This window comes from Pollicipes pollicipes, unplaced genomic scaffold (genome assembly GCF_011947565.3).
Source record: "Pollicipes pollicipes isolate AB1234 unplaced genomic scaffold, Ppol_2.1 Scaffold_4002;HRSCAF=4701_pilon_pilon_pilon, whole genome shotgun sequence".
NCBI classification, from domain to species: Eukaryota; Metazoa; Arthropoda; class Thecostraca; order Pollicipedomorpha; family Pollicipedidae; genus Pollicipes; species Pollicipes pollicipes.
In genome coordinates, this window is record NW_023596420.1 from 37,587,541 (window position 1) to 37,603,151 (window position 15,611).

The following is a 15,611-nucleotide window of genomic DNA, read 5'->3' on the forward strand; positions in this document are numbered from 1 at the left end:
GCCTTGCTCAGGGCGTGCTTAATACGCCAACACATAGAAAGATCCGACCTTATCGTGCAGCTGTTTGAAGCCATCTGCTGCTGCTGTAGCCTGGTGGGGTCTGTAGGAACATATCAGAGCTGCTGCAAACACCCCACACCCCCATTATATTTATATACAGACAACTTTTTGCTGGCTGTGTAAGAAAGGCAACAGTTACGTGTTCAAGACAAGCTCTGACTCACTGCAGCATCTTATTTATTCGGTGCCTCATGTCGGGTTTTATAACGACTGAGCTCATGTGCATGTCTTGGATGCATGTTGCCTTTAATTCCAAATATTTTTCATGCCCGGTATCGAATCCTTCCGCTCCAGTTCGGTGGTATGAGTCATCACAACATCACGGACCTCACCGCCCAAACAACCCAGCCATGTTTAGCGTTCGCTTATAACTGCGCGACTGAAGTCACGTGGCTGGAAGTATCCAGGGTCGCATATATCGCGTAGGTTTATCACATGGAGCCCAAACATCGAGTGACTCAACATTCCTATGCAATCCCTTTCAATCTCAAGATCGTACGGTTTGGGCCGAAATTACCGCACTACCTGACTTACGCACACTTGCATCCCCAGCTCATTGCAGCCAGTAACCTTCGATACGACGGCTTGAATCTAGCACTTCAAAGCGAAGGATAGCACTTCGCGCGTAATATGATTGCAGTCTGAAGGATATCCTTTCTCACCGTGACACAGAGGGACTGAGGCTAGGCCCTGTATGCAGACCTCGTTCGCTTTCTCTCCCTCCTTCCACAAGCATGTAAAAAACATGGCGAAGGAAGCATGCACCACAGTATAGTGTCCGACTGCAGCCATTTGCTTTGGGAGACGCGACGCCTCGCCTCTTGGCGTACCCGCACTGCATCCGTTTCGTCTGTTACGTCAGCTCGCGGCAGGCTCGAGTCTCCGCTGCTGCAGCTCCAGCGCCAGCCGATGACATGCCGGCCGCACAGCACGCCGTGTTTGTTTTCAGTGTCCTCGGGCCGATTCCGGCGCTGGCGGCATCAGCGTCCAGGTTTGGGGCGTGGCGTAGCTACCCTCTCCTCAGCCTCGCTGTGGCGCCGAGGGCTGTGGCTTTGTTGCGGACGTTCGCGTCGCCGAGGGCTGTGGCTTTGTCGCAGACGCCCGTACCGCCGAGGGTTGTGACTTTGTCGTAGACGCCCGTACTGTCGGGGGCTCTAGCTTTGTTGCAGACGTCCGTGCCGCCGAGGACTGTGGCTTTGTCGCGGATGCTCGTGCCACCGAGGGCTGTGGCTTTGTCGCGGCCGCCCGTGCGACCGAGGGCTGTGGCTTTGTCACGGACGTTCGTGCCGCCGAGGACTGTGGCTTTGTCACGGACGCTCGTGCCACCGAGGGCTGTGGCTTTGTCACGGACACTCGTGCCACCGAGGGCTGTGGCTTTGTCGCGGACGCCCGTACCACCGAGGGCTGTGGCTTTGTCGTGGACGCCCATACTGCCGAGGGCTAGGGGTTTATTGCGGACGCCCGTGCCACCGAGGGCTGCGGCTTTGTTTCGGACGCCCGTGCCACCGAGGGCTGTGGCTTTGTTGCGGACGCCCGTGCCGCCGAGGGCTGTGGCTTTGCTGCGGACGCCCATGCCGCCGAGGGCTGTGGCTTTGTCACGGAGGCGGTCAGACTGAGTGGCTGCAGCCGGGTGCGGTCACTGCGGCGTCGGTGCGGCGTCCGCGTCCGCTGAACCGCGGCTGAGTCAGCCACGAGTCACGCTATCATGGCTGCCGCTCCGAAGGTGTGCTCTGACCGCCACGCCTGTCCCCATCCCCAACCGTCCGTCCAGGGGAAGGAGGTTACGCCCAGAGTCACGGCTGCTTCTCTGGGATCTGAAATTGAAGTAGAATTAGGACACGGACTGAAGTATGCTACGGATAGCGCTCTTCTACTGAGCGACTGGAGGGCTGTTGCCCATATCTCTTCCGTGGGGCTTTGCAATTGGTATGCTACAAATGGGCATCGCATACCGGCTTATATGAGCACATTGCTCCACACATTGCATGCATGCTGTAATTGTACATGTTACAATAGCTTTAAATAGAAGCACATAATACCCGACGTGTGGTAGGACGCATAGAGAAACCTTCATCGTGCAACAAATTAAAAGTGCTTTACCAAACCTTGAAGGGAACAAGTCGCGTGTTAGCAACTTAATTTGTTTGCTCGTTCACAAAGATTACTGCACTTTTCCTGCCGTGTGCTGCATGCAGCATGCCGGTCCCGTTCGTGCGCCCGAGCCGTGCTCGGGGAGCGGCAGCGGCACCGCCGCCGGCTGCCGGTGGGTGCGGTCCCACGGCGGCGCCGCCTGGCCAGCCGGCGGCGCCTCGGCCGGCGGCGCGGCGCCTCGCTGCCGTAAATGATTACCCGGCCGAGGCGGTCCGCTGCTCGGCGGCGCCCTGCGAGGCACGCGCCGACAGCGGCCAGGCGCAGCGGTTGGGGACGCCCGCTTCGCCGTCGCGAGGAGCGGCCGGCGAGGCCGCCCCCATCCGGCCGGCCCGTCCGCACCCCTGTGGCGAGTGGACTGGATACGTGACTGAGTTTGGAATCAGACGGCGAGGGCCTGATTAACACGCATCGACTCCGGCACCCAGCTCTCCAGCGTTACAGAGTGGTATTGTGCTCGTTATGAGACGGCCCTCTGTACCGGACGAGGCCAGCTGGGAGGCGAGTATCGACTGCGCCCCCACCTGGCCGCCACCCTCACAGGCCGGGGGTGTTTACACGACCACCCAGGTCAATCCCGGGCCCTCACACGTCTGCAGGCTCTCCATCACGTCACGCTCCCTGGCGTGCCGTTGCAACGCGCCGACTGACGCCTCGCGCCTCTCCGGCAGCGAATGTCGGCGCGCTCATCCGCCGCCGATCCGCGCAGCGTGACGCCATTTGTCTTGCGTTCCAGGTTGCCATGGCAGCGGTTTCGCAGAGAGCCAGCGGTATCCCGCAGCCCGTCTCCAAGACTCGCGGTCCCAGCAGGCTGGCCAGCATGCAGGTCAGTGAGGCCCAGCCTCTTCGCTTTGCAGCTGCCGCGAGCCTTTGTTGGGTCACGAGCCGGGCGGGGTATTTGCGGCCAACGGACTAAGGTATGCTAAGGTATGCGGATGTGTGCGATGGTGCCCGAGGAGGGTTCAGGCATGGATAGCGGCTAATGAAGTATTGTTGGGCGGCTGGTTAATGCAAAGATGCCGATGTTGCGCCTGTGTGAGAAATAGGACTTCACCCTCTGTGGCGGAACAAGCTCTGTATGGCCCGTGTCTGCAGATAGGTCAACTAGGTCACTGAATACAGAGGTATAGGAGAACAGGATAAAGTAATAACGATGCGTGTTATTATGTTAACACAAACTCTCAAACATAGTCACTCAGGTTCAATACCATTTTATACTCAATACCCTGCCCATGTCCCACCAGTGGCGTAGAATGTTAGGGGAATGTACCAGAAAGGTTGTTGAAAGAGTAACTGTGCTATACCACTGCCATACCTTAAGAATCATCTAGGCCAATAAATTCCGCAACAAAACTAGAGCAACACAAAGCTCCGAACTATCAAAAATATGCATATGCAAAGTGGAGCACATGGCGTCACAGTGGATACGGAACACAGTGGAGCACATGGGATCACAGTGGACGCGGAGCACAGTGGAGCACATGGGGTCACAGTGGACGCGGAGCACAGTGGAGCACATGGAATCACAGTGGACACGGATCACAGTGGAGCACATGGGTCACAGTGGACACGGAGCACAGTGGAGCGCATGGGGTCACAGTGGGCACGGAGCACAGTGGAGCACATGGAATCACAGTGGACACGGAGCACAGTGGAGCACATGGAAACACAGTGGACACGAAGCACAGTGGAGCGCATGGGGTCACTGTGGACACGTAGCACAGTGGAGCACATGGAATCACAGTGGATACGGAGCATAGTGGAGCACATGAGCTCACAGTGAACACGGAGCACAGTGGAAGCACATGGGGTCACCGTGGACGCGGAGCACAGTGGAACACATGGGATCACAGTAGACACTGTGGAGCGCAGCAGAGCGTACTGGGCTGAGATCCAGTATTGGGTCCAAGTGCATGCATTATAACAGTCAAACCAGCAACACATAACCCTTATTACCAGCGCGACTTCCACGTCACGAGGGGCCTCTCCTTACGTGTCCGAATTCCAGGGCGAAATCCTGGCAACGCTCCAATGTAGCGGCCTCTTTGCCATAGGCGCCATTGTTGTCTGGCTTAATCTCCGTTTTTCGTCAGCCGGTTGATTATCATTGCGGTTTAAGATATTTAACCCTTGCCTCGTCTCCCACATCAACGTAACATTAATGATCTCATGGCTCTGAAGCACTGCCTATTCATATGATCTAACGTGTAGTTGCGCTCATGCATACGTCTGCGGCCATATATAGTGTCATGAGATAGCACCTACCGCACTAATAGCAACAGCAGATCAAATTAAGCAGTCTTCTGCAGAAATGGGACGATCAATGCCCCGGTCCGGACATCGGAGACCTTGACCTCCTCCTGCCACAGCGTGTCTGCTCATCCGTCCCATCATAACGCCGCGCGTGCCTCTACAATCTGCATACACCCGGTCACGAACTCAGTCGCCGCGATAATCCCGCCGGCCATTAATCGCCGTCGTCGGACGTATGATGGCCGCCGTGCCCGGCGCCGGGCGTCGCGGACGGCTCGCGGGCCCGGCCGTGTTCGGGCCCGGCTCGCGGGCCGTGCCAGTCCGTCCTGCCCGGCGCCGCGGCCCATCGGCGCCGCCCGCGTCGCCCATTTGCCGTTAGTTGCCAGTTCGGTTCGGACACACGCGACCGCGGCCGGGGCGATTGGCGCCGCCGAGGCGCTCAAGCCTCGGAGGGCCGGATGTTTTCAAAACACGACCGCAGCATCGATGGGAGCGAGCGGGTGGGCGGTAGCTGTCACGCGCCATCGCCCCAGGTATTACCGCAGTGTTTGGACACGGCGTTGGGGGAGAGTGGTTGGATGAGGCGATCGGTGGGCCCAATGCGTTGGACGTGAGCTGAGCTGTCAGTGCGTTTTAGGACTGGGTGGGCCGCTGTCACATCCTGTTTGTTTTCTGTAACTGGTGCGCCAAATTAGCCATCAATTCAGGGCGTTAAAATGTGCAGCGTGCGTAATCAGCTTCAAGTCTTTCGCGCGTCGCGCAGCAGGAGATGCATCACATGGATGTGTGGGAGCACTTGGGGCGAACCCAAATTTCTCTCATTGTGGAAAATATCAAATTGCTCCCTAATCTTGCCAATTTGAGCCAAAGTCTTACAAAATTGGCCAGCATCTAGTATAAACCTCTTAGCTCAGGGTGAGAAGGGAGACGGGGGCGGCGGGGGAGGGGGGGGGGGGGGCTCGGCCTGTTTGACCCTCCCTTTGGTTACGTCCATGAGGAGCACAGCGCTGCCACCGTCCTCCTTGCCATTTGGGGTTAGTCGCCGGCTCGGCATGTCTTGCTCCGTTTGTTTAATGATTAGGGTGGTTATCTCGATACAGTAGAGAGGGTCATTAGCATGATTTGGTAAATACAATTGGGGCATACGGCATGCTGAAATTAGAGATCACGAAAGTGTCATTCAACAATTGCTCGTTAAGGAAACCATTTATAGCACCTTTAAGTTGCAGTAAAACTGCTCGGTTCGATAACCATTGAAAAAATCCATGAAATCCTGTGAAAGCAGTTGAAAGTTTGGCTTGAGGTCAACCAGCAGGACCCGCTCTTAATCGTGATTCCAAGGCTGCACGCCTAAAGAACCCGCTATTACTAAAAAATGCACCGTTTTGCTGAAAGCGTACCCATGGTCATCAGACCAATGCCGGCGTTTTCTTTTCAGTCGCAGTTCCAACAGCGCGAAGCAGCTGATCGTCAGAAGAAGCTCGCCGAGCTGGCTCCAGTGCGAGCCACGCCTTCAGAAACAGCCCGCCCCGCCGCGGCGCCCGGCCGAACTCAAACCGAGCTGGGCCACCGCGGGGCAGCGCCACCGGCGGTTGACAAAGCCCGCCAGGCTTCGTCGGTGAACCGTGGCAAGGTCAACGGCAGCGTGGGCTCCTCGGTGGGCCCCGTGTCCGCCGGGGCCCGCGGCGCGCCAAGTTCGTCTGGCAGCGGTGGCAAGGTGCGCGCCATGTTTCAAACGCGGCGCGCCGGCACAGCCGCACAGACGTCGCCCGTCGGCTGGGACAGGAGCTACCCGCTGGACCCGATCAAGAAGACTGCGCCCGCGCCCTCCCGCGCCGCCGCCCAGCCGCCTCCCCCCGCAGCGGTAAGTGGACTCGTCGGTGTCGACGGCGGCTCGTTGCGCCGGACGCTGAGCGAGGAACTGCGCGAGGACGAGCCCATGCGGAGGGTGGGCGGGATGCGTAACTCGGTGACGGCGCCGGAGATCAGGGTGGAGCGACTCAAGCCCACGCCTCGAGAGCGCGAGGCTGAACGGCTCCGGATCAACGCTGAGCTACGCCGGCGCGAGCGCCAGCTGCTGGCCAGCATCAAGGACAGCTCGGCCGCGCTGGACGCCCGGCGGGTCCATTGCAGGGCGATCGGGGTGAGTCCGGACTGGTCGTGACATCACACGCCCAGTGGCATGGCTACGATCACCTACCGCACCGCTCTGAGGCGCGGCCGCCGGGTTTTCGGCCGCGCCTCTCGTTTTGGTTTCGGACGGACGGCTCTTTCGTCTGCATGGTTGCAGTTCTGTTTATGGCGTCCATTTGGCTGTACAAGTCTCGTGAGATTTTGCAAGGCACGAGGTCTTTCCCAGCTCTGAACATGCTGCTGTCGTGTAGTCGGAGGCTTTTGTCGGAGGCTTTGGTGGGAGACATCTGATGATATCTCCCTGGTCGCGCTTCGCACACAAATTCGTTAGACGCCTGTCCATCTCAGCCCGGGCCGCTCAACAACGCACCATATCTCGCGGATCAGGAGCCTTCACGTTCGAGATCGGATCCCCTGACAGACAGGATCACGCTAAGCTAAGACGTCACGAAGGGTATGTAAGCAAGCACACAAATCCGCTCCAGGAGATTATAGCTGGTTGCCAGAATGGTGATCTGGTTCCGGTGGTGATGACTTCTGTCTCAGATTTTTCAGGCAAATGATGCTGATGATCAGATAGCAGGTTATGGCGAGAGATTATCCTACTATAGTTATGCACCCGAAAAAATGATGGATACGAAATTGCTTGTCCTGTTGCACTTCCTCTCCAGGTACACCAGACGTCATCAATGAGATAAACATATTCGCGGCACACGCTCGGTTGTGCAGCAATCATTCGCTGGCAACGTCCCCTCGACCATTTACCTCCCAATATTGCCTTCGAATCTATCGATTAGCACAAACTCTATTGTCTTGTTTTGTCGGCCCTTAGCGTGCCTTTCGCCTGGTGCCGGTACGAGGGTGGTCAGCTGTTGCATGTCAGCGGCATTGTGCCGACCCTAGCTGTGCGACAACGCCGGTGGCGATCGATTCCGGCCTCAGGTCGGTCCGGCCCAGGTCCCGCGGGATGACGCGTGCGCCCCTGGCTGACCTCCGCGCCCCTGGCTGACCTTTGCGCCCCTCGCGACCCTCGCTGATCTCCGCGTCCCTCGCTGAACTCCACGCCCCTCGCTGACCTTTGCGCCCCTCGCGACCCTCGCTGACCTCCGCGCCCCTCGCTGACCTCCGCGCCCCTGGCTAGCCTTTGCGCCCCTTGCGACCACCGCTAACCTCCGCGCCCCTCGTTGACCTGTGGGGTTTTGTAAACAGGTCTGAGGCAATGGCTAAACCCCTGATGGTAGAAGTATAAAGAAGCAAGGTACTCGAACTTCGTTCGTATATTTTCGTCAGTTCTTAACTCAAGTACAGAACAGTTAGAATAATCGTCGATCATACAAATGTCAACGTCATTTTCACGTACCGTAAATCAAACAGTCCACCAGTGTTTTGTGTCACGGAAGTTGCAAGGCAAATGTTTATGTACACCGATTCGAGACGAGATAACGTCATTGCTATGACGCAAATGCTAAACGGTGATGCTATCTTCCGGTGAGGCTTCTATCTGAGGCGTCAATCTTCTAGGTCAAACGTTCCCCTCCAATGCTTAAAGGCTGCGAGGCCGTAAGATCGTCAAAAGCATTTGGTGGAGCCAAGTCGCTCGCTCAAACACGAGGTCCACTTACATTTCACAGAAACTTTGCCAGCCATCTCGTGGCTCGCATGCGATGGTATCGTATGGACGGTGAACGGACTCGCATGACCTTGAGGCCGATTCAACCTTGGTGGATCAATAAATCAGACCCTATATCGTCGTGCCGCGTTATCCATTCCCTGGAGGCGGGCGGGCGTTCCACCTACGCACACCCGTATCACCCAGTATATGGCTCGCCTGGTGCGCCGCGCCCCGCCGGCCCCCCACGGCGGCGGGGGCGCCCGGTCCGCCTGACCGAGACAGGGCCGCCGTCCATGCCGGCCGCGCCCGCACCTGTGGCGTGCTGGCCGCTCGCGCACACCTGGCCGATCGACCGCTGACACGGCCGAGGAGTCGGTGAGCTGGCGCGGCCACTCCCCGGGCCCGGATCACCTTCTCCTGACAGGGCCACTCCTCGGGCCCGGATCACTCCCTCCTGACGGGGCTACTCCTCGGGCCCGGATCACCTTCTCCCGACAGGGCTACTCCTCGGGCCCGGATCACCTTCTCCTGACAGCGCTACTCCTCGGACCCGGATCACTCTCTGCTGACGGGGCCACTCCTCGGGCCCGGATCACTCCCTCCTGACGGGGCCACTCCTGACGCACCGACCTTACAGTATCCTGACCAACGTCGGTTACAGTATCCTGACCAGCGGGCGGGGCCTAGCCCCCGATCAGGGGCAGGTGAGTGTGGTCGAGCAAGGTGTCAGCAACGGCTCTGTCGGAACGGGTCAGGTGTCGAAAGTTAAATCTCAAATCAGGATCATGCAGCATGTAGCACCTGGCTCCAGCAGGAGGTTGACAGCAACACCGGCCATTTCACTCCCCACAGCTGACCTGCTGCTGGTCAGCGGGGCTGAGATGTCCCGGTAGCCAGCTGCTGGTGCGCCGAACGGATGTCATCAAGGTGTGACGTCATACCCGCTCGCTCCGTCACGTGGCGTTTCGGTGAATGTATTGGGCGGGCTGGACGTGGGAGCCGTAGCGTTCAGACAACCAAACGTCTCCCAGGAACCACAGTATTGACCAGTGGCGGGCTATTGACGCGTGCCGCAGAGGCCTGAAGAGAATTTCTCCGGTACTGGTCGATCGATCGTCGCTGTATGACGTCCACTGTGCTGTTTCGTGAAGCCAGACAGCATGAAAGCAAGCGCTCCGCGTGGATGGTGAGCCTGCACTCAATGCGAACTCTTCGGAGTTGCCCGGGCGCGGCGCCCACGTCTATTGTCGTTACTGATCCGGCTAACATGTGTCCTGAGCTGAGGAGAAGTTTCGTAAAATGAGTTAGGGAAGGGGCTGAGCTGAGCAGTATAAAATGGCACAACCTGTAGGTTACGCTGCATATCCCCCTTCCCATAAATACACTACCAGATTGGTTTTACCATGGATTTAGCCCACTTCCTTCTCCAAGTTTGGTGGCTGGAGCCCAAGTTGGGGGGGGGGGGGGGGGGGATGGAGCCACTCCCCCAGTTTAGAAAACTAAACCTCCTGGTCATTAGACTGACGTTAGAGCATTGCTCGTCGCGCGTGTGGCAGCTGACTTATCCGCGTGGTGCTGTCGTGCTCCGTCTGCCCTTCGCCGACGCTCGTGCTGGAGCGTCCTGACATGCGCCGTGTCACAACAACGCGACCCTAGGGGATCCGTACGTCGGAGCCGTCACTGTTTTCCGCCGGCACGACTATGATACTGCGATATTCACTCGACCTTCACATGTTGTGACAGTGGTGCGAGGTACGAAACGCCCGTAGCAAGCAGAAGCGGCGCGCCAAGCCGACTCCTGCTACGCGCGTTCATCGCCCCACCGGGCGAGGTTGCCCCCCTCCTAGATGGGCACGTGGCGTGACGTGTCGGCCCTGGCCCACCTGGACCACGTGCTCATCCTCGCCACGTGCCTGGCACGACCGTCCGCGACGCGTGCGCGGCTTCGAACAGGGACAACGACACGTGACAGTGCGTGCGAAACGACCGGCGCGGTACCGTCAGCTCCGACACGCACAACGGAAGGGTCGCGATAGCGGCGGAAAGGCGCCGGCGACGAGGCTGACGAAGTACAGAGCCGTGTGGCAGTCAGAGGTGCGCGCAGTTTGGATGATCACATTGTAAAAATGCATGCTTGGCCATTGGTTCGGACGAGGCGTAGTTTATGCCACGTCAACGGCCTCAATGGGCTGCCCATTTTGCTGGCCAGAGCTAATGCTGGCCAGTGGCCGTGCAGGGATCCGGAAAAAGGAGATCTAGTGCACTGCAGTTTGCCGTGGGAGAAAATGACGTGCGTGAAATAAAGCTTGTTTTACACTATTGAAAGTTTGAGTAATCGGTGGGGTGGAGGAGCGGAGAGGGGACAAGCCCCCTCCACCCGTACCGCCCCTGAGCTGGTGCCACTGCCGTCTGATTTCATCAGCGATCGTTGGCTGGGCGATCTCTCTGTCGCAGCTGATCATTGCTGCAGCGACACCTCTGCAGGCGGCTGATTGGTGACCCGCACGGCGTGCCCAGGGACCGGGCAGACCTGTGTTACCATCCGCTGAGCCGGTGGTCAGGGCGCCGCTGCTCGCAACGCCATTCGATTGGTTATTTGGCGCCGGACTTGTGGGCCCATCAACTGCTAACGGCTTTCCTGTCGCCACACCGGTCCTCAAGAAATTCCGCGCTGTCCCTTGGGGCCGTTGTTACGATACGACAGTGTCGCTGTGAGTGGTGTCGTATTGCCGCGATGAGTCGCGATGTTTCGCTTGGTTTCCCCGGCTACTGGGCGGAGGGCGGCTGCCCGCCTCGGGACGCCCGCCTGCCGCCGCGCCTGCCTGCTGCGGGGCCTGGGTCGAGCCGCCGCGCCAGCCGGTCAGCCGGCGGCGCCGCACTCCCACTGACTTATCGACCCGCGGGGAGCCCGGCTTTCACAGACCGACGCCGGGTCGATACGCTGTGTTACTTGTTATTGGTTCCTTTCACGACTTTGCTTGCACAGCTGGCAGCAACTGCACAGAGTCACGGGGTGCTGGGTATGCCGGTTGTAGGCCGTAGTGTTTTGTTTGTTTTGACATGGAATGAAACTTTGTGAGTGACGTTACGCATGCCGTTTGCAAGGTAACGCTGGCCGTGACATTTTTTGCTCTTGCAAAACACGCTTATCACGATTTCCCTGGTAAGTGTTGCTGTTGCTCAAATAACAATATCATACCGTCCCTTCAAAAGTCCTTTGTTACAGCCGTATCTCATTAATTAGTCCGTTAAACGGCTTCTATCCAACGGGCCATTCGTTTCGTTAGTCTTGTCGATGCCGAAATAAGCTGTCCGCTTTCAGCCGAGCTAGATTAATTGTCTACTTCTAGTGGAGAGAAAGACACATGCCACCGGTGCTGTCCACCCTGAGGAGACACTGATGCCGCGCATCGGGCCCGGCCCGGTGGCCTCATCCCGCCCCCGTGCCGAAACAACGCCGATCAGAGATAGCCGTAACGGCCCAGGTATTGGCCGCGCCAGGCCGGCGACGCCCCGGTGACGTCACAACGCCCCAGTGACGTCACGACGTGCCGTTTCAGAGCAAGCCAGCGGCGGCGCCGCCGGCGCGGAGCCGGCGCCCCGAGGCTGTCGAGCCTCGCCGGCCTGCCCCGCCGCGGGCCGCGGCAGCACCGCCGCGCTCTGCGCCCGCCCCCACCAGACCGACGCGCACCCCCGCCAAGGAGAATCAGGTGAGGCCGTTCGGCGACACGTCTGTGAACACCTGCCGCCGCTGGGGACACACAGGCTCACGGACACCGGCCGTCGCTTGGGACACACAGACTCACGGACACCGGCCGTCGCTGGGGACACAGAGCCACGGACGCTGGCTGCCGCTCGGAACACACAGAGTCACGGACACCGGCTGCCGCTGGGGACACACAGAGTCACGGACACCGGCTGCCGCTGGGAGACACGTAGAGTCACCGGCGCCGGCCCACCCAGGGGAAGGCGGCGGTACCGGGCGCAGCGCGCCGCGTGTCAGGTTCACATCCCGTGCAGATGTCGTGTCACCTACATCCCCTGTTTGCCGCACGGTGCCGCCGAACCTGTGCCGTTGTTTGCCGGGCGAGGCGGCGCCGGTCGGCCTTGGCTGCAGCGGCCCCGGCGCCCGGCCCGTGGGAGGACGCCACGGAGGCGACCATGTTTGGCCCGCTCGCCGCGGCCCTCGGCCCACGAGCGCGCTGGAGCCGCCAGGGAGGGTCCTGTGACGGTGCGCTGGGGACCCTCCACCCAGCCGGCGGTCTGTCCCCGGACTCAACACTCGGGACCCTCCACCCAGCCGACGGTTTGTCCCTGGACTCGACACTCGGGACCCTCCACCCAGCCGGTGGTCTGTCCCCAGACTAGACATTCGGGACCCTCCATCCAGCCGGTGGTTTGTCCCTGGACTCGACACTCGGGTCCCTCCACCTAGCCGGCGGTCTGTCCCCGAACTCGACGCTCAGGACCCTCCACCCAGCCGGCGGTCTTTCCCCGTACTCGACACTCGGGACCCTCCACCCAGCCGGCGGTCTGTCCCCGGATCCACATTCGGGCTGCAGGCCTGTCCCGGGTCTTCAGACTCGGGTCTCCTCCCTTCTTATAGTCGGCCCCGGGCCGGGACGGAGGACTCCTCCCCTGCTGACAGTCTACCTCGGGACTCCAGACTCGGGTCTCCCCCTGCGCTGCTGACAGTTTACCCCGGGGCCCACACTCGGGTCGCCTCCCTGCCCCTGTCCGGCAGTTCGCCTCGGTACACCTGACCGCCCGCATCAGGCCTTGAATGGTGACACGGTGGGTCGGGGTGCACGAGGGATACCGATCTGCCCGTGTACTTGCGGTTTGGAGACAGGCCCGTGGCGAGCGCGGAATGTGGGTGATTGGGACATCGTTCGAATTCTCCACACGTGCTCCTTTTTACGGAGGAAAACTGCGGGCAACCTTTGGTGGTAGCGCTCGCGCTTCATGGGCCATGATACTTGTGAGGATTTTGAAGCGGGGCCGAGGAGGCATGGCTGCCCCACCGCACGACCGACGCTGCGACAAGGCGTTCAGGTTACGGTTGGATTTCTGGGAATGCTTTTCAAAATCGCACAATAGTCCATTTCCTGGGGATAATTAATCATTTACGATGCCCATCCGAGCTTGACGGAGGTCGGAATAGATGGTGCACTGCACAAATCTCGTAATGGCACACGGAGCTGGGCTTTGAAGATTTCCGCTGGGTGGGTCCATTCATTACTCACCTGATAACGCCAAGGCAGGCACATTTGCTTTCCAGGAGCCATGCCCAGCCCCAGTCAGGACGGATTGACTGGTAGCTGGCATCCAGTCACCACTCACAGCCAGCCCCAAACGCAGCTCAGAGGGATCCTCTGTGGATATGGGTGGGTGAGGGCGGGGGGGGGGACATCAATGCCATGTTTCCAGAGCTGAGGCGGCCGCCGTTGTGGGCCGTCCTTCGGTCGGGCCCGCTCACACGCCGTTCTGCCTCAGCCACCGTCTGCCGCTGGGCCCCGCCCGCCGCCGGCCGACCCCAACCTGGCCCAGTGTCCGATCTGCTCCCGCGCCTTCGCGAAGGACCGGCTGGACAAGCACCAGGCCATCTGCGAGAAGTCCACCAAGAAGAAGCGCAAGGTGTTCGACCCGGTCAAGATGCGTGTGCAGGGCACCGAGTCCGAGAGCTACCTGCGCAAGATCAAGTCCAAGAAGCCCGAGAAGGTGAGCGTCGGCAGTCAGTGCGCGGCTAGATCAGGTGTTCGAGGTTTATGATGCGGTGAGTCGGGGAGCGCCGTGAGTGTCGCTCCCATCAGCTTAACGCGCCAAATCCTGCACCCCATCGGCTGCCATGCCCGCGGTCCAGCCGCTCATTGCGTTGTGTTTGCTACACCCGTCCGTATATGAAATAGGCGTAACATCGCGCTCTCCGTCCGCACAGCAGGTGGCGCCACCGAAGAAGGACTGGCGCAAGCAGCACGAGGAGTTCATCCGCAACATTCGCGCGGCGAAGAAGGCGCAGGCGCATCTGGCGGCCGGCGGAAAGCTGGAGGACCTGCCGCCACCGCCGCCCATGGACACGTCCGACTACGTCACGTGTCCACACTGCGGCCGCCGCTTCAGCGAAGCGGCCGCCGACCGACACGTGCCCAAGTGCGCCACGATCGCCAGCAACAAGCCGGCGGCGGGCCGTGCACAGAAGTCAGCCGCCCGTGCTCCGCCGGCAAGGCTTCGCCGCTAGGGGCGCTGCGGTCTTGCCGCCAGGGGCGCTGGGGTCGCGGTGGTGGGAGCGCTGTGGTCGCGCCGCTAGAGGTGCTGCGATCGTTCCGTCAGAGGCGCTGCAGCTGAGCCGCCAGAGCTGCTGCTGTCGTGAGGATCGGAGGTCTGGAATTGGTGGTGACGTGGCTCTTGGCAGATGGCAGGGCCGATCGGACCGGATTTTCTGCGCTTCTTGAAAGGCAGTGGGTGTAAATAAGGGTCAGGCCTAGCTTGAACATGCGCTGATGACTGGCTGGCTCATGTTTGACGCCAATTTCTGTGTTAGAGACGACCTGGGACGTGGACAATTCCGACACGTCATTGGTATTTTTTTACCTATTTACACGTTTCTGAGAAACCTTCACGAACCCTGGTGTTCATGTAAAAATGCTTAAGTTGAAGTTCAGTCCATGTTTTGCTGACTAGAACGATGAACTAAAAAAGATGACTGGCCGTGAAAACAAAACGAAAGCATGCCAACTAAAACACTGGTCCTAATGTAGTCGTCTTGAAATCGATGTCTAACATCTTAACGGTTTTTATGGTTTCGTGAGCATGTTGCGCCTCCTCCCCCCATATGCAGAAATCATTTGCAGTGATATTCCTTGACCTGGGACTGTCACATCGTGTTGTGAAAACTGGAACTCTTCACAGCCTTTTTAAGAAAACCATGTTGTTTATGACAGAAAGCCTTTTTCTGTGATATGAGAACGAGAGATATAATGTAGTAACTTAACATTGCATGCCGTTTCAACGGAAACAAACTTACAAGTAGACCATAACGCGAAGCCAGCAGCCGAAATGCCCGGCAGGGCAGAGATGCAACTGGGGGCGGCAGTTTTCTACATGATGTTCCGCACGTCGACAGGAAAGCATCTTGGCGCCGCGAACGTTTCGCAGCGGTTCCTGAGCTGCGCGTATGACAGTGACGCTTGTATTCTGCGCCTCCGGGGCGGCTAGCCGACTCCGCTCTTGCTGCACCGGTGACTGAGCGTGTTGTGTTCGCTTGAATGCCAGGGTATGGTGTGCCGCCTGCGGACTGTGGCGGGCGTGTGGTAACGAAACTCAGTTGGATCTATGTGTAGTGTGGAAGCTGGTGAAAAATAAACTGCCTGTTGGCCCAACTAGCTGATTTAAGCAGCGACTGAGG

At 59.3% G+C, this 15,611-nt stretch overlaps 2 protein-coding genes across 3 annotated transcripts; one reads left to right on the forward strand and one right to left on the reverse strand.

The window, feature by feature from the left end:
* Positions 1-1,069: 1,069 nt before the first annotated feature.
* On the reverse strand, positions 1,070-1,633 carry LOC119094452 (KH domain-containing protein 3-like). Its single transcript, XM_037217509.1, has one exon. The coding sequence runs from the start codon at positions 1,631-1,633 to the stop codon at positions 1,070-1,072; it is 564 nt and encodes a 187-aa protein (XP_037073404.1).
* A 1,305-nt stretch (positions 1,634-2,938) lies between these two features.
* LOC119093678 (actin cytoskeleton-regulatory complex protein pan-1) lies at positions 2,939-15,588 on the forward strand. 2 transcript variants are annotated; one of them, XM_037216678.1, is made up of 5 exons: positions 2,939-3,034; positions 5,900-6,325; positions 11,767-11,916; positions 13,703-13,927; positions 14,145-15,588. In XM_037216678.1, exons 1-5 carry the CDS (start codon positions 2,951-2,953, stop codon positions 14,442-14,444), a joined length of 1,185 nt encoding a protein of 394 aa, XP_037072573.1. In that variant the 5' UTR covers positions 2,939-2,950; the 3' UTR covers positions 14,445-15,588. The 2 variants fall into 2 exon arrangements, with proteins under 2 accessions (XP_037072573.1, XP_037072574.1); XM_037216679.1 differs by having other exon boundaries at positions 14,148-15,588.
* Positions 15,589-15,611: the final 23 nt, after the last annotated feature.